This window comes from Haemorhous mexicanus, chromosome 20 (assembly GCF_027477595.1).
Source record: "Haemorhous mexicanus isolate bHaeMex1 chromosome 20, bHaeMex1.pri, whole genome shotgun sequence".
Taxonomy (NCBI): Eukaryota; Metazoa; Chordata; class Aves; order Passeriformes; family Fringillidae; genus Haemorhous; species Haemorhous mexicanus.
In genome coordinates this window covers 471883-495638 of record NC_082360.1, presented here as the reverse complement: position 1 = coordinate 495638, position 23756 = coordinate 471883, and the positions used below count along the sequence as shown (strand labels likewise).

General features: G+C 60.5%; 1 protein-coding gene across 1 annotated transcript; it reads left to right on the top strand.

Annotated features, from left to right (window-relative positions):
* Positions 1–405: 405 nt before the first annotated feature.
* TVP23C (trans-golgi network vesicle protein 23 homolog C) lies at positions 406–5099 on the top strand. Its single transcript, XM_059864349.1, has 7 exons — positions 406–530; positions 1305–1387; positions 1548–1692; positions 2122–2211; positions 2794–2925; positions 3004–3132; positions 3838–5099. The coding sequence occupies exons 1-7, from the start codon at positions 528–530 to the stop codon at positions 3868–3870; spliced, it is 615 nt and encodes a 204-aa protein (XP_059720332.1). The 5' UTR covers positions 406–527; the 3' UTR covers positions 3871–5099.
* The last annotated feature ends 18657 nt before the right edge of the window (positions 5100–23756 follow it).

The following is a 23756-nucleotide window of genomic DNA, read 5'->3' as shown; positions in this document are numbered from 1 at the left end:
GCATCCCCCCGGACCCTCAGGCGGTGCCGGTTCCCCGGATCTCCCCGCTCCCCTCAGGCGGTGCCGGTTCCTCAGGATCCCCCCGGGTCCCCCCGCTCCCCTCAGGCGGTGCCGGTTCCCCGGATCCCGTCGGGATCCCCCCGCTCCCCTCAGGCGGTGCCGGTCCCTCAGGATCCCCCCGCTCCCCTCAGGCGGTGCCGGTTCCCCGGATCCCGTCGGGATCCCCCCGCTCCCCTCAGGCGAAGCCGGTCCCTCAGGATCCCCCCGCTCCCCTCAGGCGGTGCCGGTTCCCCGGATCCCGTCGGGATCCCCCCGCTCCCCTCAGGCGAAGCCGGTCCTTCAGGGTCCCCCCGCTCCCCTCAGGGCAGTTGCCGGGAGCGGTGCCCGCCCCAGCCACGTCTCGCGCCCGGCTCCCGCTAGCGCGCACGCGCGGGGGGCGGAGCGGCCGAGCGAGGTCACGGGATGCGCCGCGATTGGTCCGCGGCCGTGACGCGCGCGGCGGCGGGGCGGAAGTGGCGGCTCCGACCATGGTACGGCACCGGGAGCGGGACCGGAACCGGGATCAGGGGGCTCGGGACACGGGGACCGGGACCGGCATTCGAACCGGGATTGGGCATGGGACACGGGACCGAGATCTCGGGGCCGGAGCAGGGGCCTGGGCACGGATCATAGGATGCCGGAGCGGGACCCCCTTCCCACAGGCCCCGGGCGAGCTGCGGGGCTCGGAGGCGCTTCCTGCCGTGACAGGCCCGGCCGTCCGTACCAAGAGCCCCGGGGGGCTCCACGGCCCTGCCCGGCGCTGTGTGACACGGCCGGAGCTGCTGGCACCCACAGCTCGGGGCTCGCTTCGCACCGCCGGCTCCACCAGGGGCTCGCAGGAGAGCGGCTCCTCCCCGAGCAGTTCCCCGTCCTGGCCGCAGTCCCGGGCAGTGACTGTCCTGCAAGGCTCAGGAACAAAAACACTGCCCCAGCTGGAGTTACCGGGCCAGGAGGGCTCGTGTCGGAGGCTGTGTGCCAGGGCCAGGTGTGCCAGGGCCAGGTGCTCCTTGCACACCTGGCAGCAGCGGGGTTTGTGATCAGCTCGGGGGCTCAGCCCAGCTGCAGCTCACCAGTCCGAGCCCTGATGATCATTTCTCAGATCACACTGTAGGCTTGTGTGTGGTTAAATCTTCACATTCTTTCCAAATGAATTCTGATCCCGAGGTGCCTCTCAGGTTTTCTGGGTGATGAACACTGTCCCAGGCTGATGTTGAAAACAGTTTCATTTTTCTCCTGTAACCCTTTGCCTCTGCTCCCCACCTCAGGACAGCAGTGATGACATTGAAGATGTGTCTCTCTTTGATGCAGATGATGATGTATCCAGGAGATCCAAAAAGTCAAAAATAAGGTTGGTGGTGACAGAGGGAGTTACTGAAATGCCTCGTGTCAGCTCCCAGGCAGTTATTTCCCATATTTCCAGAACACTGGGTTCATGTTGCGATGCTGACCCTTACCCCTGGCAATGTCACTGTCTGCAGGAGCTGTGACTGTCCTGTCCTTCATTCCAGGCACCCAGTGGCATCATTTTTCCACTTATTCTTCCGAGTCAGTGCCATCGTTGTTTACCTGCTCTGTGAGCTCCTAACCAGCAGCTTCATTGCCTGCATGGTGACCATCATCCTCCTCCTGTCCTGTGACTTCTGGGCTGTAAAGGTGAGTTCCCCTTGTGCTTTTTGGTGTCTTTGCCTTGCTGTGTAAAAATAACTGACAGTGGTGCTCATTCTCAGAAAAGTCATTTGTTTGTGCCTCTTCCACAAAATGGTACCCCAAAACACCCTCAAGTGGTGGACTGCAGAGTGTTGTGAAATAAACTCTGACATCTCTGTGCGCTTGGTTCCTTTTGAAAGCCCAGTGGAGAGCATTTGTTAGACTCCCTTTTGAGGCAGCACAGGCTTTGTTCAGCTCAGAAGCAGCACAGATCTGCCCCCTGTGCTGGATCTCTGAGGAAATGCCTTCTTGTGGCTCTCCTTCTCCCAGTGTGAGGCAGATGGGCACCGTGGAAAGCAGCAGCCTGGCCCTGAGCTGTGGCAGGAGGTTTCTTTGGCAGAGGAGCCAGAGCTCATGGGTTCTCCTCTCTTCCAGAACGTCACAGGGCGGCTCATGGTTGGCCTTCGCTGGTGGAACCAGGTGGATGATGATGGCAGGAGTCACTGGGTGTTTGAGGCCAGGAAGGTCAGTGGTTTGCTTCTGCCCTTGAGCTCGTGTCTGCTTTGTGACCCCTGGTACTGGGTGCTGCTGGAGAGGGGAGCTGGCACAGGGAGCTGGCACAGGGAGCTGGCACAGGGAGCTGGCACAGGGAGCTGGCACAGATTGTGCAGCCTGCTGGGTGAGCTTTTTGGTTGCTGAGTTATTAAAAAGTTCTCATGATGCATTGATCTGGCTTAATGTAGGTAATGCAGGCCTGTGGTTTTTGGAGGTACAAAATGACTCCTTTGGCTGTTTCTAAGCTTTGTAACTGAACCATGCAGGAAATGTCATTTTTCCCAAACTTACCTTTCTAGCCCCAAGCATTCCAAGAGCTTTTGTTGCTGCTGCCTCCAGTGATTCTGAGAGAACACTGAAAAGATTCCCTTAAGTGGAAACACTTCCTGTTGCAGAGATGTCTTTGTGTGATGTGGAAATGAGTCCTGGAAGCACCCAGTGCTGCTGTGTGGAGGGAGATCCCAGGGAGTGTGGGGATTCTGCCCTGGTGTTAAGGACATGGGATCTGTAGGATGGAGCAGCCTGGTCACTGCCATTTCCTTTCTGTTTCAGGTGTCAGCACAAGGGGGTAAGACCTCATCTGAAGCAGAGTCCCGAATCTTCTGGCTAGGCCTGATCACCTGCCCCATGATCTGGGTGATCTTTGCCTTCAGTGCTCTCTTCTCTTTCAAAGTGAAGTGGTTGGTGAGTGCCCCCTGAGCTGCACTCTGGCTCTGCCCTGAGCCAGAGCTGCCAGCTGCTGATGCCTCTTCCCTGTCACAGGCAGTGGTGGTGATGGGGGTGGTGCTGCAGGGAGCCAACCTCTATGGCTACATCAGGTGTAAAGTTGGCAGCAGGAAGAACCTGACCAGCATGGCGACCAGCTACCTGGGGAAGCAGTTCCTGCGGCAGGTGAGGCCTCCAGGGCTCTGGGATCCCTGGGAAAACAAGAGGGGCTCGTTGGTGTTCTGAGCTGTGCAGTGGGACCCTTCCCACGCTGCTGCTGGAGAGCCTGAGCCCCGTTAATTAAGGCTCAGAGCACTGCTAATTGCTGCCCCCCAGCCCCAGGTGCAGTGCTGTGGAATTGGCTGGTGCCATGGGTCAATGCCATGGGGATTGCTGGAATATGACTGCTGTGCTGGGAGTGACACCAGGCTGAAAGGGCTGCCACTGCCCTCGGTGTTCTCTCCCACCTCCACCCAGCTCTTCCAGCAGCTCCTGTTCTCCCCCAGCTCTGGGTTTGCTCCTTCCAGCAAAGGGAACCAATGTTCCAGCAGGAGCAGCTGCCCCAGTTCCACCCACTGCTGCTGGACTGCCTTTTCTGGCTGCACTGATGACTCTGCCAGAGGTGTTTTGGCTGTCGTGGGCTCACAGATATTTGCTGTAATTGCTGCCATCAGTGTGAGCAGAAGCTCAACACAGATGACCTTTCTTGGCACTCTGTGCTGGGCCCATCCCCTTCTTGGTTTGCTCCTGAATCCTTGTACCTGGCAGGGGTTACCCAGGTGCCCAGGCCAGTCTCAGGCTCTGGCAGAAATTAATGTTTTACCCTCCCCAAAAAAATCCCAGCAGTGGCTCACAGAGTTCTCCTGCCCTCTTTGATCTTGCCTCCTGCAGACCATGGCTACAGAGGACCAAGCAGCATCCTGAGTGTGGTGGGAGCCTCCAGCCAGGCTGCATTCCCAGCAGTGACCAACAGAGAAGTTGCTCTGACCAATTTGGGAGCTGCACACAAGGTGTGAATCAAAAGAAGTAAATAAATTGTGCAAGACTTGAGGTTAACACTCCTGGCAACTTATATTCCATTTTCCACTAGCAGTTTGTGTTTAAGTCTTCTCTTTAGTTTGATTAACAAGAATTAATTTGCTTCAACTTTCAATTAAGATAACCTGAGTGGGTTTCATAGGGGTTTAGAACTACTGGATGAGTTAAAAAAATTTGGCTGGAGATTCTTCAGAAAAGCCATGTATGAGCTGAGCCTTGGGCGCTCTCCTGCTCCTTCAGCACTTGGTGCCTGGGTACTTTCAGCTGTGGGCTTTCAGGTTTGCCTCTGGGAGGTTGTTGCTGCATCTGCTACAGTTTAAGGCGTGATTTTTGGCCCTGCATCCCTGACTGTGTGACTGGAATGGTTCTGAGGGCTGCAGTGAGGGGCACCTGAAGGAAATGGAGCTGCTGGAAGGTCCCTGAGGTCCCATGGCAGCTGCAGAAGGTGACCTGTGAGCAGGCCCTGGTTTCTGAAGCCTTCATGAACCTGGAGAACATCCTAAAGCCCTGGATCTGGGGGATCCCTGCAGGCCTGGGCCTGTCTGGAGAGAGGAAGAGCTGAAGCAGTTTCCAGGGAAGCTGCAGCCCCCTTCCAGGCAGGGCTGTGAGAGCAGCCCTTGCGTGCCTGGCCTGTCACACTGAGGCTGTGGGGTGTCCTGGAGGGGACCCTGGGGCCATGGGGCCATTCCTCAGGCCAGCAGGGTGTGGGGATGGGAGCTCCTGGCACAGGAGTGGCACTGTCAGGGTGTCACCCTCCTGCAGAGCAGCTCTGTGCTGTCCCTGAGCTGGGGAGAGCCCTGGGTGGGTGGCAGTGCTGTGCCTGAGCTCATCCCTGCAGAGGGACCAGCTCCTTCCCTGGGGTCTGTCCCTGGAGCCTGTGCTTCCACAGCAGCAGGTGCTGAACATCCTGGGTCGGGAATTGTGAATGAAGGATTTTGATGGTGTCTTTCTGACTCCTGTGTGCTGTGAATTGTGGGGCTGCATTGTCCTGGTTCCTCTCCCTGTGCTCTGCAGTACTGGCAGCTGTACATTTGTTTAACTCTGATTGATACCTTCCTTTTGTAAATACGTATTTATAAAATCTTGAAATTAAAATGCTGCTTTGTTTAACCAGCGCAGACCTCCCTTCTGTGGTTCGTGGCTCAGCTTCCTTTCTGCCCCCGTGTCCTTGTCAGGCGCCTTTACAGGAGTTTAATGTCCATTTAAACTGTTCCTCCAGCTCTGGCACAGTTCTGTCAGCCAGGGCTCTGCATTTTTCCCTGGGCAAACTCTGCCCCAGCTGCTGGAGCTGTCACCACACAGAGCTGAAGTCGTTGTGTCCCCAAGGCTCATCTCCTTTGGAGGGCACTCCGAGGTGCCCCTGCCCAGTCCCTGCTCAGTCCCACAGCAGAGGAACTTCGGTCCCCATTTCCATCCGAGGGATCAGGCATTTCTGGGGAATCAGTGTCAGGAGGCCAAATTCAGTCCAGCCCCCAAGTAGAGACCTTCAGCAGCCCCAAGGGACGTGCAGGTCCTGCAGGGAGGAGTGGGAATCCTTCCTGCTCCAGCCCCGGGGCTGGCACAGCTCCAGCCACGAGCTGCTGCTTCTAAAATGTGTTAAAAGCTTTGGACTCTGTTTATTCACCTGCTGCCAAAGCTCCCCCCAGACTCCTGGAAAACAGGGCTTTTCTGGAAGTTGCAGTTTATTTAGCCAAGGACAGAGGCATTTCTTAGTAGGTGCCTTTAAATAGAGCCTTCTTTGGGTTATTTTCAGCTCTTGGCAAACATTCAGGCTTTTGGCTTCTGAGAAACTGGCAGTTTATTGCATTCCTGTCATGGATCAGAACCAAATTTCTTATCTCTGCTGCAGCTGGGTGTGAGTCTGGTTTGATTCTCACTCGCCGTGTGCTGGGGTTTCCTGGGGAGCAGGAAGTGGGAGTTGCCTCGGCGCAGAGAAATTCTCTGAATGTGCTTTTTTCCACGAGCCCCAGGGCTCCACACGGAGCCAGCTTCTTGAGCATCAGCTGGGTAATGCTGGCCCCACCTCAGACCTGGGTGGGGCTGAGCTTGCAGGGTTGAGAGAGCGGAAATACTCCAGCAGTTATCCCTCTGAGTTATCCCTCTCTGTGCCACCAAGCTGCTCTGTAGCGTTTTCTCCTCCTTTTTTCCTCAGTCCCGAGCGCTGTGTAAACAGCTCCATGGTAACCCCGGAGCCCTGAGTCACCCAGCTGTTCTGGGCGATGCAGAGCAGGGGAGGGCTCAGCTCTGACTCACCCGTCCCTCCCGAGGGCAGCCCTGCTGGCCCGGCCCTGTTTCATGGCTCGTGTCACTGTGTCCCAGCGGGACCTTCTGTGCGTGTCACCTGTCCCCTCTCCTCCAAGGTTTAAACTCGCCTCGGTTTCTTTCACCAGTGCCTGGATTATGTTTTGTCCTTGTTGGAGCCCTCCCTCACAGCCAGACCCTGCTGTGGAAGGAATTTGTGTCACCTCTGCTCTTGGGAACTTCCACACCTCCTTCCCAGCACCTGAGAGCCCACGGAGGTGCCAGCTGTGGGCAGAGGTCCCACCCAAACCCTCACCTAAAATCTCCTTGGATGAGGAAAAAACTCATCCCTGGCCTTTTGTGGGCTCTTGATTCCTCATGTTTTTAATTGCAGGGTTGTGCCCAAAAGTGTGGTTTAATTAGGACTGGACTGGATGGAGATGGGGACAGGGACTTTGCTTGGTCCTGCTCCATCCTGGTGGGGCTCAGCCGGGAGCTGGGGCAGGGCTGGATGCGGGTGGAGTTCTGGGCTGGGGAGCCCTCACCAGGCACCCCCAGGCACCTGTGGGGAATCAGCCCGACCTCCCCCGGTCCCTCGGCAGCTGCCTCACCCGGGACAGCCCCGGTCCCCAGCACGATGAGAAAAGGCAGGATCGGGAACGCCCTGCGGGATTTTCCTCGCGGTTTGCAGCAGGATGGGGAGGGCAGCATCCCCTGGGCCGTCACCAGGCTGGGCAGCCTCAGGGGACATCGGGGACCTCAGGGCCATCAGGGCCCTGCTGCCAGGGCAGCAGCAGCAGCGAACATCTGGAGCCGCCCAGCCGGGCTGCCCTGCCCCGGCTCCCCTGGGCTCGGAGCCCCGCTCCCCGCTGCCCTCCCCTCTCCAGGCCCGCACGGCAGCAGAGGGAGCCCTTGGGCTTTGCTTGAAGGAACAATTAAATACATAATAATCTAAAACCCAGCGGAGAACGTTTCCAGGTCGGGCTTGTTGGGAACGAGTCCCGGGATCAATCCTGAGCCCTGAGCGGCGCCAGAGCCACCTGCGGGCGTGGCACTGCCGTGGGCACGGTGCTACCCCCCCGGTCCTCCCGTGACAAACAGGTGACAAAGGGGGGACGGCCAGCAGCACCCGCGCCGAGGCGGGCAGGGACAGAGCGGGATGTGAGGGATATAACGGGAACATGATTCACCGCTCTGCGTACAGGGGTGGGAGCAGCCCTGCAGCTGGAAAAAGGCAGCAAAAAGGGAATTTGCTGCCAGCTCTGTGTGTGTGGGACCGGCTGCCCGGGCTGGCTGCTCACACGGCCCTCGGGCCCGCCCCCATCGGGGTGAGTAAGCTGTGATTTAATTAATGCTCCCTGGCAAAGGATTCGGCCCAGGGCCTCAGGTGCAAAACTCCACTAAAAATTGGAGTCCAAGCGGCCAAAGGAGGATTTTCCATCTGCATCCAAATCTGCAAGCAAATACAGGCTTTTGTAGGAAGAGCTGCCATCCTGCAAGGATTTCTGAAAAAAAAAGAGAAAGTCCAGGCAGGGAATGACAAATGGGAGTGGGTGGGAATGGGCTGATCCCTGGGCTGATCCCTGGGCTGATCCATGAGCTGATCCATGAGCTGATCCATGGGCTGCTCCCTGGGCTGATCCATGATCTGATCCCTGGGCTGTTCCCTGGGCTGTTCCCTGGGCTGATCCATGGGCTGATCCATGAGCTGATCCATGGGTTGATCCATGGGCTGCTCCCTGGGCTGATCCCTGGGCTGATCCATGGGCTGTCCCCTGGGCTGATTTAGGATGGATTACATGGATTTTTGAACTTCAGTGCCTGCTTAACTTAGGCTCAATACCACCCAGGGTGTGGAAGCAGTGGGAGCCTTGCAGTTCCCTCAGGGAATGAGTCCCAGCTCTGCCCCCTGAGCGTCCTCCTCTGGCCAGGAGCATCCCCAGCCCCAGATGTGAACCCACAGCTCAGGTCTCTCCTGCTCTAAATATGTACCAGGAGGAAATTCCAGCCCTGGCCCCTCTTGGCAGAGCTCTCGGCTCTGCTCTCATGGTTTGAGCCGCAGGACCTCTGACTTCCAGCTGCAAAAATCCTGTAGTTACACAAGAGGAAGCAGCCCCGCTCATGTGCACGGGAATTATCCCGTGTCCCTGGAAGCCATCTGTGTGACCCTTCCCGGGGTCGGGGGGGAGACATTCCGTCTTTCCTGTGTCATTCCGAGTAAAAGCCAAACTCTGGCTGCTGCTCGCAGCCCTGGCAGGCGCTGGGCCCGCGGGGGACGCTCGGAGCTGTTTTCCTAAAATGAGATTGAGCAACGCCCCAGCGCGTCCAGCCGGGAGCCGCCGGATCCCGGGGATGAGCCGGGGCCTTCAAGGAAAGGGAACAAAAAATGAGCCCAGCTCGAGGGCTGGAGCCTTGGAAGTCAGCAGGACTCACAGCTGCGAGGGGAAACGGTGACGATCTCGCAGTCTGGAGGGAATTGGAAGCCTGGACATGGATCCAGGCTGTGGGAGTGGTGCCTGGACACGGCGAGATGTGGAATTTATTGCAGTTTATTGCCATTCCTGACCTGTGTTTGGGGTAGCTGAACAGTGTCACTCACCGGCAGCCAGAGAAGGCTCCAATTAACTGATTTCACTTTTAGTAATTTGTTCAAACCAACCCAGTTCAGCTGAAGTCAAATCCACCCCATTTTAAGCCCATGGAGCAGCCCTCAGGACACCCCCACATCCCAGGAGTCAGAGTGTCCCAGCTGGAGTGTCCAGCTCCAGGTGTCACAAACCACCCCCAAAGAGCCTGTTTCTCTCAGAACAGAATAGAAATTACTTTTAATATTTAGTTACTGGAATTGGAGCTCCGTGTCTCCACACTGCCCCTCTCCTTCCCACCAACACAAACGTGTGCCAGGGCTGTGCAGATAAACCATAAATAAACTGACTCCCAGAACTGAGGCTCTGTCCCTGCTCCTGGGTGGGATCTCTGGGGAACACCAGGCAGCAGTTTCACCTCAGGGAGGGTCACTGTGGGTTTGCTGTGTCACACCAAGGCCCAAGCATGGAGCAGGAGCTTTTCATGCTGGTACTTCCCAGGAGCTTTTCATGCTGGTACTTCCCAGGAGTGGGGTGGAAGGCCAGGCTCTGTCCTCAGGCCAGGTGGGACACGAGGCTGATGTGACCATGGTGACAAAGCTCCCTGCCCCTGCCAGAGGGTGCCAGGGCCTTGTCTGAGCCCCCCAGACCTGCTCCCGACCCATCCTTTGGAGCTGGCCCTGCTGAGAAGGGCTGGGGAGTCCCAAACTGTGCTTGGCTCCCCAGAGCAGGTCTGAGCTGTGAATGGGGCCAGGGGCTGGCACAGGAATGCAGGGATGAATTCCTGCAGGGATGAAGGGGGGACAGCAGCCGAGGAGGAGGGGAGGCTGTGGCCCGGGCTGTTTCCTGAGCTCTCCCCGCTGCCTGACAGGAAAGGCAGTCCCTGCCTTGCCTGCCCGGCCGGCTGAGGCTGTTTTGCTGTGCCGGGAGAGGCTGGAGCTGTCCGAGCCCCGGGACAGCTCCCACCGCTCCCTCCCAGCCCGCGGAGCGCCAGGGTGACTCAGATTTCCCGGAGATGCTCTTATCTCCTCCTGCCCTCTGCCCGTCCCCAGCTTCCCTGTGCATCCCACAGAGCTGGACAGCCCAGGGAGGGCTGGGGCCGGGGCAGGTCTGTGCCCCAGCTCGCTTCTCCTGCGAGGAAAGGCCACGTGGAGCTGGGCATGGCCGAGCAATCCCGCCCCTAGAGCTCAGCCCAGCCCTGAGGGTCCCTCAGCCAGGCACAGGAGGAGGAATGTGTGTCATGTTGCATGGAAAGGGAATTTCTGGGACTCTGGTGAGACCTCTTGGATGTGATCCCAGGGAAGGAATGACTCGGAGGTGGCTCCACAGGCATTTCCTTGTGTATCCCTCCCAGAACAAGCACCTCTGGCTGTAAACAGTAAATCCTGGGAATGGTTCCGCTCTCCCTGCACATCCCAAAGGCCCCTGGAAAGGAGCCCAGCCCCAGGAGCAGGACGGGCAGGCCATGCCAGGTGTCCAGCTCTGCAGGGACAGGGATTTGGTGGAAGTGACACAGAGCCTGGCCCAGCCCGGCCGCGTTCCTGTCACACCAGGAGTGCCCTTGGCTCCCTGTGCTGCCAGAGCCCAGCCTGGAGCTCTGCTGCTTCAGGCTGTCCTCGTGCTGCTTTTGCCAGAGCAAGGCTCTTCCCAGGGCAGGGGGCTCCCAGTGGAAGGGATTATTCATTTCCAGCAATGTTTGAACCTCTGGGAGCTCCTGGAATGCTCCTCAGGGTGTTTCCCCTTGGGGCTGCAGGAGCCAGGGCTGTTTCCATGAGCGCAGGTACCTCATCCCCATGGAAGCCTTTCCTGAGCTCCCTGACAAGCACAGGACCCGTGCCCCAGCCTGTCACAGAGTAACCACAAACCAAAGCCCTCCTTTTGCTTGTTCTGAACCTGCACCCCTGCTCTCATCAGCACGGCCTCGGGGGCTCTGGGACCTTGGGAGCTGCTCCCTTCAGCCCCTGCTGCTCTCATCCTCCCGGGCCGGGCCAGCAGCATCCCAATCAGGAAGCTGCACTTTTCCAGGAGGAATAACCTCATGCTCAGCTCTGATCCCTCTTCTCCCCTTGTCTCTGAGCTGGGGGAGCTGGCTGCACCCTCAGCCCTCGCTCCCTGCATCCCCGCAGCTCCGGCTCCGGGTGGGGACGCGCTGGGGCCGGGACGGGAGTGAGCTCAGCCGGAGCTGCTGGCGCGGCAGGAGCGGCCCGGGAGGGGCCAAAGCTGCTTTAGCCAGGGGCTCTGTGCGAGCTGTCACCGCGCCGGGGCTGCCCGAGCCCCCGGAAAGAGGGACGGAGGTGCCGGGCCATGCCAGGAGCTGCCAGGGATGGGGATGGAGATGGTGACAGCTCGTGTGACCCCCCAGCTCTGCCCACCCGTGCGGGGGCTGCCCTGGGCGCGGATCAGCCCCGCTCCCGGCGCTGCTGTGGGTGCGGTTCCTCGGCTCGCATCTGCTGGTTCCTCCCGCTGCCTTTTTGGGAGCATCCTCCCATGCTGTCCCACCTCGGCCCATTCCAGCTCCCACCCTCGGCCCCTGCCGTCCCCTCCTGCTGTCTGACTGCACCGCTCAGGATTGCGGTTGTGAAAATCCGCCCCAAAATGCGATAAAGATGTGCCGGGCCTCCTCCGGGTGCGGCACCGCCTCCCCTGGGGGGGACACGGCGGGGTCACCGCCTGTCCCCGGGGGTGGGCAGTGACACTGCTTTGGGCAGTGTCAGCTGTGCCCGGGCTCGGAGGTCACCTCCTGTTCCCAGGGGTGGGCAGTGACACTGCTTTGGGCAGTGCCAGCGCTGTCCCCCGGGCTCGGAGGTCACCGCCTGTCCCCGGGGGTGGGCAGTGACACCGCTTTGGGCAGTGCCAGCGCTGTGCCTGGGCTCGGAGGTCACCTCCTGTTCCCAGGGGTGGGCAGTGACACCGCTTTGGGCAGTGCCAGCGCTGTGCCTGGGCTCGGAGGTCACCTCCTGTTCCCAGGGGTGGGCAGTGACACCGCTTTGGGCAGTGCCAGCGCTGTGCCTGGGCTCGGAGGTCACCTCCTGTTCCCAGGGGTGGGCAGTGACACCGCTTTGGGCAGTGCCAGCGCTGTCCCTCGGGCTCGGAGGTCACCGCCTGTCCCCAGGGGTGGGCAGTGACACTGCTTTGGGCAGTGCCAGCGCTGTGCCTGGGCTCGCAGCGGGGCAGGCAGTGCCTGGGTGGTCCAGCCGTCCCTCCTTGCCCCAGGCATCCCCCGAGGGAGGCTCTCGTGGCACAGAGGCTCCATTACACACTTCCCAGGCTCGCTGCTCGCTGCCAGAGACGTTACTCAACGCAGACACCGCCAGCGGCCAAATCCCATCCGAGCGCGGCCGGCGGGAATTTCACCCGGGCCCCGCGGGGAGCCCTCGCCACCTGCTGCAGGTGAAAATCTGCTCCTGCCACGAGGTTTCAGTGGGAAAACCTCTGTCCTGTGCCTGCAGGGGACGGCACAGACGGGGGCTGGAGGGAGAGCTGGTCCCCTCCTGTCCCCTCGTGTGCCCCACACGGACACCAGGAGGGCAAGCACGGCACCCGGGCAGAGCACCCTGAGCCTGCGGAAGGAGGATCAGGGACAGGATGAGATCCCCGGAATCCCCTGGTGACCGGGCTCCTCCTGCCGTTTGTCCTAAGGAGCAAACTGGAAGCTCTGGGAGGGATCACCAGCTCCAGTTTTTGTTGTAAAAAGCAAACTGGAAGCTCTGTGAGGGATCACAAACTCCGGTTTTTGTTGTAAAAAGCTAACTGGAATCTCTGGAGGGGATCACAAGCTCCGGTTTTTGTTGTAAAAAGCAAACTGGAAGCTCTGGGAGGGTTTGCAAGTTCCCCAAGGCTTTGTGCAGAAAGCCTCCATGAGGTCACCCCATTCCTGCTCTTGCAAAACCCTTCCCTTGTGGATCTTCTGTGCAGGGTAGAATCTGCCCTGAATCCAGCTGCGGCTCCAGCAGCTCTTGGGGCTGGGCTGGAAGTTTTTACAATGCGTGGAGATAAAAGCAGAATCTTCAGAAGGGTCTGTGAGGTGACACACAAGCAGCACTGACCAGGGCAGTGCCCCGTGGCTGTGCTGGTGCCGCTCTGCACCCTCTGCAGGGACAGCACCCCTGCCCCAGGTACGGGCTCAGAGCCAGGCTAAGAGCACACCTGAGCTGTTAATTCATGGTTAGGAGCAGGGAGCAGCTTTTATAGGAGCCAGGACACGGTACCCACACTGCCAGCCTGGGGATTCCTGCAGGGTTTGTGTCAGCTGCCCAGGAAAAGGCACATCCCGGTGGAGAGGCACCCGGGGGACAGAAACACTTGGAGGGACAGATGAGGCTGTACCAGGGCGGTGCACAACAGGAGCAGCTGGAGACAGCCAGGCTGGTTTTCGGCTGGTTTCCTAAGGAAAGGAGCTGGGCAGCACCGAGTGCCCGTGCCCGGGGAGCCCCCAAGCCCCCGGCTGGCCCAGCTGGAGCCCAGCAAAGGAGGAATCCCCAAGAACCCAAAAACCCCTTGAGGGTGTGTGGGGGTGGCTGGGGCCGGGCTCAGCCGGTGGCACTGACTGAGGGGGTGGCTCTGGGGGATAAAAGCAGCGGGGCTGGGCGTCCCCTCCCCCTTTAACGGGGCTGGGGGGGCTTTGTGCTGTCACCGGCACCCGGCACCGGCTGCGTTCCTGGGCGTGTCCCGGGCCCTTGGTTCCAGCAGCCGCTGCCCTGCCCCGTGCTCGGCATCCAGGTACCGCGGAGAAACGGGGCTGGGGAGGCTGGCACCGGCTGGCACCGGAGAACCCAGCGGGGAGCCGAGCCCGGGCAGCCACAGGGAGGGCATGAGAAGGGAGCCCCCGGGAGTGTCTGCCCCCCGGGCCTGTGGCCCCTGCCCGGCCCCCAGCCACACAGCCAAACACCGGCTTGGCTGTTTTGTACCCCACTGTAGATTGGGTGAGACACATGGCGAGTTTTTTGAAGAAAATCCTGGAGCCATCCGAGGAGGATGCGTTTGACCACTTGACATGGATGGAAAAGCCTCGCATCAGCATCTTCGAGGGGCTGAGCCCAGGTGAGGGCGGCGATGGGCACGGGAGATGGGCAGGGTCACAGCAGAGCATCCCCCAGTGTGGGCATTTCCCTCAGCCGCTTTCCTGCTAAACTTTGGGATGTTTCTACTGACAATCCTAAATCTCCCCGGGCTGAAGCTCCGCTCCTGGCCACAGGTGCAGACGGTTTGTGGAATGCCAGGGTGAGGGGTCAGTGTTCCTCCTTAGTGCTGCTGCCCGTGTCTCCAGCACCGCGGGAAGCTCTCGGGCCGTCGGGGATTCTGCAGCTCCAGGGGAGTCAGGATTTTGGTGAATGTGGGACGCACGGGCTGTACCTGTGGAGTTTGAGCTGTTCCCAGCCCCGGAGGCCCTGCCCGGCTGTACCTGTGGGGTTTGAGCCGTTCCCTGCCAGGCTGTACCTGTGTGTCACCTCAGGTGTCCCAGGGGACAAGGGGTGTGTGTTCTTCAGGGAGCTGCTCCGTGCCCCCTCCCAGGTTTGCCGGGTCCGTGGGCAGCGGTGCTGGAGCAGACAGAGGGCCCTGCTGTGTGCAGACAGACAGACAGACAGACACCAGCGTGCTGTGCGCACCTGGAGCCCCGCCAGGGGAACATGGAAAGCAGATGTTGGACTGGGACCGGCTGGAGAAGCCCCGGCCCTCGCTTCCCCCGTGCCTCTGTGGGCAGGGCTGGGGCCGGAGTCTGCGGGCTCGGGGCAGCCCTGGGGAGGGGGATGTCAGCTCAGCCCTGGGGAGGGGGACGTCAGCTCAGCCCAGGGGAGGGGGATGTCAGCTCAGCCTCGGTGACAGGAATGTCAGCTCTGGTGGGCTTGGTGCAGCCTGGGGAGGGGAATGCCTGCTCTCTGCTCTGGGGGGCTCAGCTCAGCCCTGGGGAGGGGAATGCCTGCTCTCTGCTCTGGGGGGCTCAGCTCAGCCCTGGGGAGGGGAATGCCTGCTCTCTGCTCTGGGGGGCTCAGCTCAGCCCTGGGGAGGGGAATGCCTGCTCTCTGCTCTCTGCTCTGGGGGGCTCAGCTCAGCCCTGGGGAGGGGAATGCCTGCTCTCTGCTCTCTGCTCTGGTGGCCTTCACAGAGCACAGGAACAGCCAGCAGTCCCGTTGCACAGGAGCTGAGCCACGATCAGGAGCTGAGGTGCTCCCACTGCTGTTCCCTGTTCCTAAGGTGGCCTGGAGCTGCTCTGGGGTCCCGGGGTGGCCACTGCAGGCAGCTGGGTGTGGGTCCCCCTCAGAGTCTGCCCTGCTCCTTCTCTGGGGGCAGCTTTGGGGATCTGGGCCCTTCCCCACGGGTTTGGGGCAGAGTCTCACATCCCTTGGAACTTCCCAAAGAAAGACCCCGATGGGTGGGATCCCAGCTGGGCTCCACAAAACTCTCTGACCTCCACCAGCCAAGGAATGGGAACTCTCTCACTTCTCCTTTGTCCTTTGCTGTGTCACCTCGTGCTTGATGTATCTGCACCATGGAAAGGGATCCTAATTCAGGGCTCTGCAGACATTCCCATTCCTGCCAGCCCTGGCTCCTGCAGCTGGGATGTGGCAGAGGAGCAGTTCCTGCAGCACAGGAGGTGTCTGGGGGAGCTGGAAGCCTTTCTGCAGCTTGGGGTTTCTCTGCTCTCAGCAGCAAAAACAAAAAAGAGCACGCAGGAATTTTATTGTCTCGCCCATCGGCTCTGCTTGTGGATTTCCTCAGGGGTTTGATGGCTCGGGGCTGCAGAGAGCAGACAAAGGTTGCTGCAGGGAGGAGGGATCAGTTTTGCTGAGCAGGAAAACTTCAGGGGAGTGATTTTCTCTTGGAGTGAGGAGCAGCGCTGTTGGGAAATCCGCGCTGGAGAGGATGTGCTGAGGGACTTGTGCCTTTCCTGCTCCAGGCCATGTGTGCGGCTGGAGCAGCCCCAGCCCTGGCTGACTCTCAGGGCAGATTGGGGGAACTAATTGGATCCAAATGCCCTGGTCTGGCTCCTCTGGCTGTGGAGTCTCTGAGACCCAGTGGGTGCTTTGGGGTGTTAAAATGGCTCTGGTAGGGCAGAGTCCCACAGGTGAGGGCCTGGCTGTGCCTGATGGTTCAGGCAGGACTTTTCTCTGGAAAGGAAAACCAGCACTCTGGAGGGGATTAACCTTTTGCTGAGGAAACTCCTGCCAAGGGTGTGTCACTGCTGGCAGGAAAAATCTCTGGATGTTCTTGGACGAAGTGGTCTGTGCTTTCATTTGAGGGTGCCTCTGTTTTTGGGATTCAGGCTCTTGATGGACTGTTAATCCGAGACATCCCTTTCCTACAGCTCAGGGAAGGGCAGGGTGGGCAGGGGGCCCTCGGTGTGACTGATCTTGGCCTTTGCCTTCCTTGGCCCCGGGAAGGTCGTTCTGATTCCCACTTCAGGTCCCGTGCAGTGGAGAGAGGGCTGAGCTGGGGAGAGGAGAGCTGAGCTGAGCTGTTCTCAGGCAGGGATTTCCTTGAGCACAGCTTGGGAAGGAAGGACAGTGCTGTGGGTGACCTGGGGAGGACCCTGGACAGTGCTGTGACTGTCCCATGGAGGACCCTGGACAGTGCTGTGGGTGACCTGGGGAGGACACTGGACAGTGCTGTGGGTGACTGTCCCATGGAGGACACTCCTGTTTCTGGGGCTCCTGTGCCCAGGCTCCTCTGGTGTTGGTGTCCCCTGGAAATCTCACCCAAATTCCATGCAGGAATGTGTGAGGGATGCAGGAAAGGGCAAGCACAGTTCTTGGGGACACTTGTGGAGGAGCAGGGTGTGGGTTTCACCGTGGGTGGCTGATCTGAGGGTTTCCATGTGCCATCCATGTCCTGCTGGCCCCTCTGTCCCCCAGCAGCTCCTGGGGGCCTCAGGAGTGTCCAGGGCTGAGCCCTGCTGATGGAGCAGCCTGTGCACAGCCTCTCCTCTGGACAGGAGGGAGAACAGCTCCTCCAGAAATCACCACAAAGCTCCTCGGGTGGGTCTGGGTGTGCTGCTGGGAAAGCTGCTTTCCCTTCTGGTGAGCTGTGGTGTGAAAATGGGGAGAGTTTTGTGCGCCGAGTGAGGCTGGGGGCTGACAGAAAGCTGCTGCTGATGGCAGATACAGAGAGGGTCACAGGAGTGGTGGCACAAGTGGTGACAGAGTGCTCTGAGTGCTGCCTTGATGACAGAGCTGTTCACAGCTTCCATGGTCAGAAGTGCCCTCCCAGCTGGGGATGGCAGGGGAGAGGCTGGGCTGGGACAGGGCAGCTCAGGCTGGGCTGGGACAGGGCTCCTGCTGCCCCAGGACAGAGCCCAGCTCTGGGACAGGGCTCCTGCTGCCCCAGGACAGAGCCCAGCCCTGGGACAGGGCTCCTGCTGCCCCAGGACAGAGCCCAGCTCTGGGACAGGGCTCCTGCTGCCTCTGGAACAGGGCTCCTGCTGCCTCTGGGACAGGGCTCCTGCTGCCCCAGGACAGAGCCCAGCCCTGGGACAGGGCTCCTGCTGCCCCAGGACAGAGCCCAGCTCTGGGACAGGGCTCCTGCTGCCTCTGGAACAGGGCTCCTGCTGCCTCTGGGACAGGGCTCCTGCTGCCCCTGGACAGGGCTCCTGCTGCCCCAGGACAGAGCCCAGCTCTGGGACAGGGCTCCTGCTGCCCCAGGACAGAGCCCAGCCCTGGGACAGGGCTCCTGCTGCCCCAGGACAGAGCCCAGCTCTGGGACAGGGCTCCTGCTGCCTCTGGAACAGGGCTCCTGCTGCCTCTGGGACAGGGCTCCTGCTGCCCCTGGACAGGGCTCCTGCTGCCCCAGGACAGAGCCCAGCCCTGGGACAGGGCTCCTGCTGCCTCTGGGACAGGGCTCCTGCTGCCCCAGCACAGAGCCCAGCCCCGGGACAGGGCTCCTGCTGCCCCAGCACAGAGCCCAGCCCCGGGACAGGGCTCCTGCTGCCCCAGGAGAGACCTCAGCTCTGGGACAGGGCTCCTGCTGCCTCTGGAACAGGGCTCCTGCTGCCCCTGGACAGGGCTCCTGCTGCCCCAGGACAGAGCCCAGCTCTGGGACAGAGCCCAGCTACCTCTGGGACATTCCCAAAGCAATCCAGGCCTGTCCTTCCCCCTCTGAGATGAATGAATGGGTCTGGGGTGTGTGACACCCAGCAGGGACAGGGAGTAGGAAAGTGATGTCATCCAGACCTCAAATCACTCAGGTCATTCAGGGAGACTCCCAAAAACACACACCCCCACCAGAACTCAGCAACCACAACTCCTGGAGGGAATTTCTTCCCTGGATGTGTAATTTTATTTTTATCCTCATGTGCAGCTGCTGCTCTGGCAGAAGCCCTGGAGACCCCGGGGCTGGGGGGATCTGGGGGGAAATCACGACAGAAAGGAGGGACTGGTGCAGCTGAAGCACTCCAGAAGGGCACTTAATGAAACAATGACTGTGGCAGCCCCAGGGATAGCCCGTGTGCAGGCCAGGCTCGTGTGCTCCTGCCCTGCCCTGCCCTGGGTCGGATTTGGTGGTGGGGCAGGGCTGGGTTTCCTTTCCTGCCCTCGAGTTTGCTGGGCAGGAATGAGGGACTGGGGAGCTCCTCCTGGCTCTCCTGGGGCCGGGCAGGGGGAGGCTCCTGCCCAGGGAAGGGGAATTGAGCAAACAGAGACGGATCTGGCTGGACACTGAATGTTCCTGTCTCGCATTTCAGGCGTGGCAGGGAGGTGTCACAGCCCTGCAGCACCTCCCTGCTCAGAACAGCTGCTGTCCCAGCCCTGCTCGAGGTGTCTGGGACACTTCGTGTGTCCAGAGGCCCCTCCCGGGAATGCGGGACAGGGCTGGTGCTGGCCTGCCGTGGCACCACCCTCGGGGACTCGGGGGTGATGTGACCTTGTCCCTCCTCTCCTGCTCCAAGAACAAGGGCTGGGTGCTGGCCGGCCGTGGCACCACCCTCGGGGGTGATGTGACCTTGTCCCTCCTCTCCTGCTCCATGAACAGCCTGCCCAGGCCAGCTGCTGTCCCCAGCCCTCGGGGTTTAGAAGCTGTGGATGTGACACTCGGGGACAGGGTGTGGGGGTGGCCTTGGCAGTGCTGAGGGAACGGCTGGACCTGGTGATCTTGGGGCTTTTCCAACTGAATTCATGAATCTTTGATTTCGAAGGGCCAGGGCTGGGGTTGGAAACACCGAGTGCAGCAAAGCCAAGAGCCTGGAGCTGCCTGGGGCAGGGAATTCTGTCCTGGGGCGATGCTGCTGGCCCGGAGCTGGGAGATGTTTGGGCAGTGACATCTCCTGGGCTGCGGCTGGAGGGGCTCAGCCCAGCAGGGGCCAGGCTGGGACGAGCAGGAGCAGCCAGCCCTGAGCCTGCAGTGCCCTGCCCGGGGCACGGTGTCACTCGTGTTGTCCCTTCTCCTCTCAGCCCTCGTGCTGATGGGGCTGCCCGGGAACGTTTCCCTGCGCTAAGGGGAATTTCATGGCAGGATGAAAACAAACAGGGCGAGTTTTCCATTTGGAGGGATTGTTTTCACTGAAAAGTGAGATTTTCTGTTCCTTTGCCTGAACACGTTTTTGATGCACAGTGGATGTTTTCCAGTTTTTCCTCCTGTCAAAAAGTCAACAGCTCTCAGGAGCAGATTTATTCCAGCAAAATCCTTTCAGGCTGGAGCTTTTTCTTCCCAGCTCCTTTTCAGCCAGCTCAACTCATTTTAGCTGTTGGGCTTGGATGTCTCCTCATCTGAGTGCCCTCACACAGAAATCCTTTTCCCATATTAGAGAGCAGGATTTTGGTGAAAACAGGAAAAAACATAAAGGACGAGAGTCTCCATTTTGTTATTAAAATCCCGCTGGCACTGCCCAGGCTCCCCAGGGATGGGCACAGCCCCGAGGCTGCCAGAGCTCCAGGAGCCTTTGGACAGCCAGGGATGCCCAGGGTGGGGTTGCTGGGGTCTGGGCAGGGCAGGGGCTGGGCTGGGTGGTCCTGGGGGTCCCTGGTTGTGGTTCCCTTTGGACAGCCAGGGATGCCCAGGGTGGGGTTGTTGGGGGGTCTGGGCAGGGCAGGGGCTGTGCTGGGTGGTCCTGGGGGGTGGGGGCCCCTGGCAGTTTGGTGCCCCGCAGGGCTCGGGCCAGCCCAGAAACAACTCTGGGGCAGAGCTGAGGTGTGGAACTTGCCCAGTGAAAGTGGGAGGTGTCCCCAGCCCTGCTGGAGCAGCGGCACAGCCTGGCCCCTGCTGGGACAGGGAGCTGCTCCGGGCGGGCTCGGTGTCACCCCTGGGGACAGCAGGGGACCTCGGGGGATGGCAGTCCCAGGCACTCAGGAGCATCAGCTGGGCTGGGCTGGGAGCTGCTGTCCCTTTCCAAAGGGATCCTTTCCCTGGGGCTCAGCAGGGGCTCCCTGCAGCATCTCGAGCCCTGGGGCTCCTCCAGGCCCTGCCCCTGAGCGTTGGAGCACTGAGGGTTTGGGGGACAGGATTCTGGGGGGCTGTGGCAGCAGCAGGGCAGGAGGCGGATGTGGAGCCGCTGCTGAGCATCTTGCCCTTTGCATCCTGCCTCATCTGCATTGGAGTGCAGGGCACTGCGTCTCCCCGGGGAAAAAATGCCCAGAAATTCCACAGACCCTTCAATATGGTTTCTGTTTTACAGCGAGACAAAAAGGGGCCCTTTGTGTGAGGGCTGAAAGGAGCAGCCCAGTCCCACAGCCTCCCCAAAAGCTTAATGTCAACTATTTGCCTCCTTGTGCTTCCACATAAACAAGCACTTTCTCCTGGGTCTCTGTACCCTGGTGGCTCCTCCAGCCCGGTGCTCCCTGGCTGGTGGCTCCTGGGGGATGGACACGTCCCTGCTGCCCATCTCCCAGCCAGGGGAGAACAGGGAAGGCGCCCGAAGCTGGCCTTGGGGAGCAGGGAGCAGAGTTTAGTTCCAGGCTCTGCTGCTTGTCTGCCAGAAGGGACGAGCCCTTGCTCACAGATCTGGGCTGGCTGAAGCAGCAGCAGCTGGGTGAGTGCCCCTGCTCACACCAGCCTGGCCCAGGGGCTGCCTCTGCTCCAGCTGGGGCACCCCCACCTGCCGTGGGCTCACCCTGCCCTGGGTGCCTGCAAGGAGCAGCTGAGGAGCTGCCCCTGCCCTGCCGGGGGTGTTCGTGGGGAGTCTGGGGTGCAGCACCAAGGGTCTGTGTCCTGAGCCCACCTTCCCCTGGTGGGTGGCTGTGTTCCCTTGCTCTCTGTAAGGGGAACGGAGCAGAGGTGCAGGCGGGGCTGGTGGTGGGGGCAGAGGGCAGAGCTGGGCTGGCAGCAGGGGCGGCAGCACCGCTCTGGTCACTGCCCAGGGCTCCGGCTGGGCCCTGGCTGTGTCTGTCCCCGGGGCGTGGCGTGTCCCCGCAGTGTCCCTGCAGTGTCCCAGCAGAGTCCCATCAGTGTCCCTGCAGTGCCCCCGCAGTGCCTCAGCAGTGTCCCAGCAGTGTCGAATCAGTATCCCAGCAGAGTCCCCTCAGTGTCCCAGCAGTGTCCCCGCAGTGTCCCCGCAGTGTCCCAGTCCCCTCAGTGTCCCCGCAGTGCCTCAACAGTGTCCCCGCAGTGTCCCCGCAGTGTCCCCGCAGTGTCCCAGCAGTGTCCCATCAGTATCCCAGCAGTGTCCCCGCAGTGCCTCAGCAGAGTCCCCTCAGTGTCCCCGCAGTGTCCCTGCAGTGTCCCATCAGTGTCCCCGCAGTGTCCCCGCAGTGTCCCAGCAGAGTCCCCTCAGTGTCCCTGCAGTGTCCCAGCAGTGTCCCCGCAGTGCCTCAGCAAGCCTGGGGATGCTCCGCTGCCTCTCCTGCTGCTGGGGGATCCCCCATCTCGTTCCTCCTCTTCCCCCAGCGCTTTCCAGCCCTGGGGCTGTTTTTGGGGGTGGTCCCAGAGTCTGAACTGGCTCCTGGGCTTGGTGAGGGCACTGCTTGCCCTGGGGAGAGGAGGGGGATGTGATCCCAGGATTTATTCCCACCTCAGCACCTGCTGGGAAGTGTTTGGGAGCACGGTGCCCCCTGGCCTGGGTGGGACTGTGGCTAATCATCCCCCCAGCGAGCCCCTGGCTCAGAGCCCAGTGGTCCAAAGGCCCCTGAAGGCCTGGATGGGCCCTTGTCCCTCCACCTGATGTTGGATCAAGCCTGCCCTGGAATTAACAGGAACAGAACACTTGTTGAGCTATTTGTTCCTTCTGTTGGCTTTGCACTGCAGCCCCAGCACCCAGACAAGGTTTTTCACCTTCCCTGGAATCTGTCACAGGATCCTGACTTCCCCAATCTGCCGTGCTGCCTCTGCTGCTGCTCTGCTGCTGCTCCTCCCCTTTCAGAGCCTGTGATCCTCTCTCTGCATCTCCCTGACACAGCCCAGCTCACACACACAGGGAGGAGCTTGGCTTGGAGCTGCTCGTGGACAGCTTCAAACAGTACAAGCAGATGAATGAATAAAGGGGATTTTTGTTGCTCCTATCCTTTCATCAGCTTGATTTGGTTCCCAGCAGTTGATTTTGCAATTGCTGTTCCATCTTTGTGCTGAGGGTCAAATTAAAATCCTGCCGGAGATGGGAACAAAGTGCTGTGGGGTTGTGCAGGGCAAGGAAGGGCTGAATTCTGCTTCTGGCAGAGCAGTACTCGGTTCTGCTCACTTTGCTTGTGCTCAGAGGCTGGAAAACCCTTGGATGGAGCCTTGGGGACAGGAAATCTCTGTGCTGAGGCTCCCCCAGGCGTGCGGGCTCAGCAGGTAAAATGCAGCATTAGGATGTTCCCAAAGGGCCTGTCAGCCTTCCTGGCCCCCAGGCTTTGGGGCAGGAGGGACATCTATGCTGTTCCCTCCCAGGCTGCTCCAGGAGTTTCCTGGGCTTCTGCTCGCTTGTAGGAGGAGAAGTTCCAGTGTGAATGAAAACCCCGTGTCAGGGCGAGAATGTGGGGTCATTCATGCTGGAAAAGGCCTTTAGGGCTGACTCCAGCCATGGATCTCACAGTGCCACCTCCACCCCAGAGTGCTGTGGTCTGCACTCCAGGCAGGACCCTGTCCCTGTCCCTGGACGGGCTGCAGAGACCCTGTCCCTCATCCTGGAGGGGCTGCAGGGACCCTGTCCTTGGAGGGGCTGCAGAGACCCTGTCTTTGGAGGGGCTGCAGAGACTCTGTCCCTCATCCTGGAGGGGCTGCAGGGACCCTGTTCTTGGAGGGGCTGCAGAGACCCTGTCCCTCATCCTGGAGGGGCTGCAGGGATCCTGTCCCTGTCCCTGGAGGGGCTGCAGGGACCCTGTCCCTGTCCTTGGAGGGGCTGCAGGGACCCTGTCCCTGGAGGGGCTGCAGGGACCCTGTCCCTGTCCCTGGAGGGGCTGCAGAGACCCTGTCCCTGTCCCTGGAGGGGCTGCAAGGACCCTGTCCCTCATCCTGGAGGGGCTGCAGGGACCCTGTCCTTGGAGGGGCTGCAGGGACCCTGTCTCTGTCCCTGGAGGGGCTGCAGAGACCCTGTCCCTGTCCTTGGAGGGGCTGCAGGGACCCTGTCCCTGTCCTTGGAGGGGCTGCAGGGACCCTGTCCCTGTCCCTGGAGGGGCTGCAGGGACCTGTGAGTGCCCAGGCTGCTCCTGCCTCCCCTGGGCACAGGGAGCCCCGAGTGGAATCTCCTGCCCAGCCCCGGATCTGTCAGCTCCTGCAGGCCAGGCCACCCCAGCCAGGAATGTGGGAAGCCAAGGGGGCCCAGGGCCTGACAGCAGGGACTGCCTTAAAAACAAATGAAAGAACTGAGGGAGAAATATTTCTAATGATTGTGAACTTTAGGAACAGAAAATAAAAGCCTATTCTGTGCAGAGGTCCCTCTGCAGGCTGTAATTTCACTTCCCCCATTGGTTTTGCTGCCTGCTCCGGCCCTGTCAGAGCCCCCTGATTTACAGGCGACAGCCTTGGCTGTTTGTCAGGCAGAGCTCTCTAAATAGAAGAGTGTGAAACCTGTCCTGCTGCCAGCAGCGCCGAGAGCTGAGCCCGTGAGCT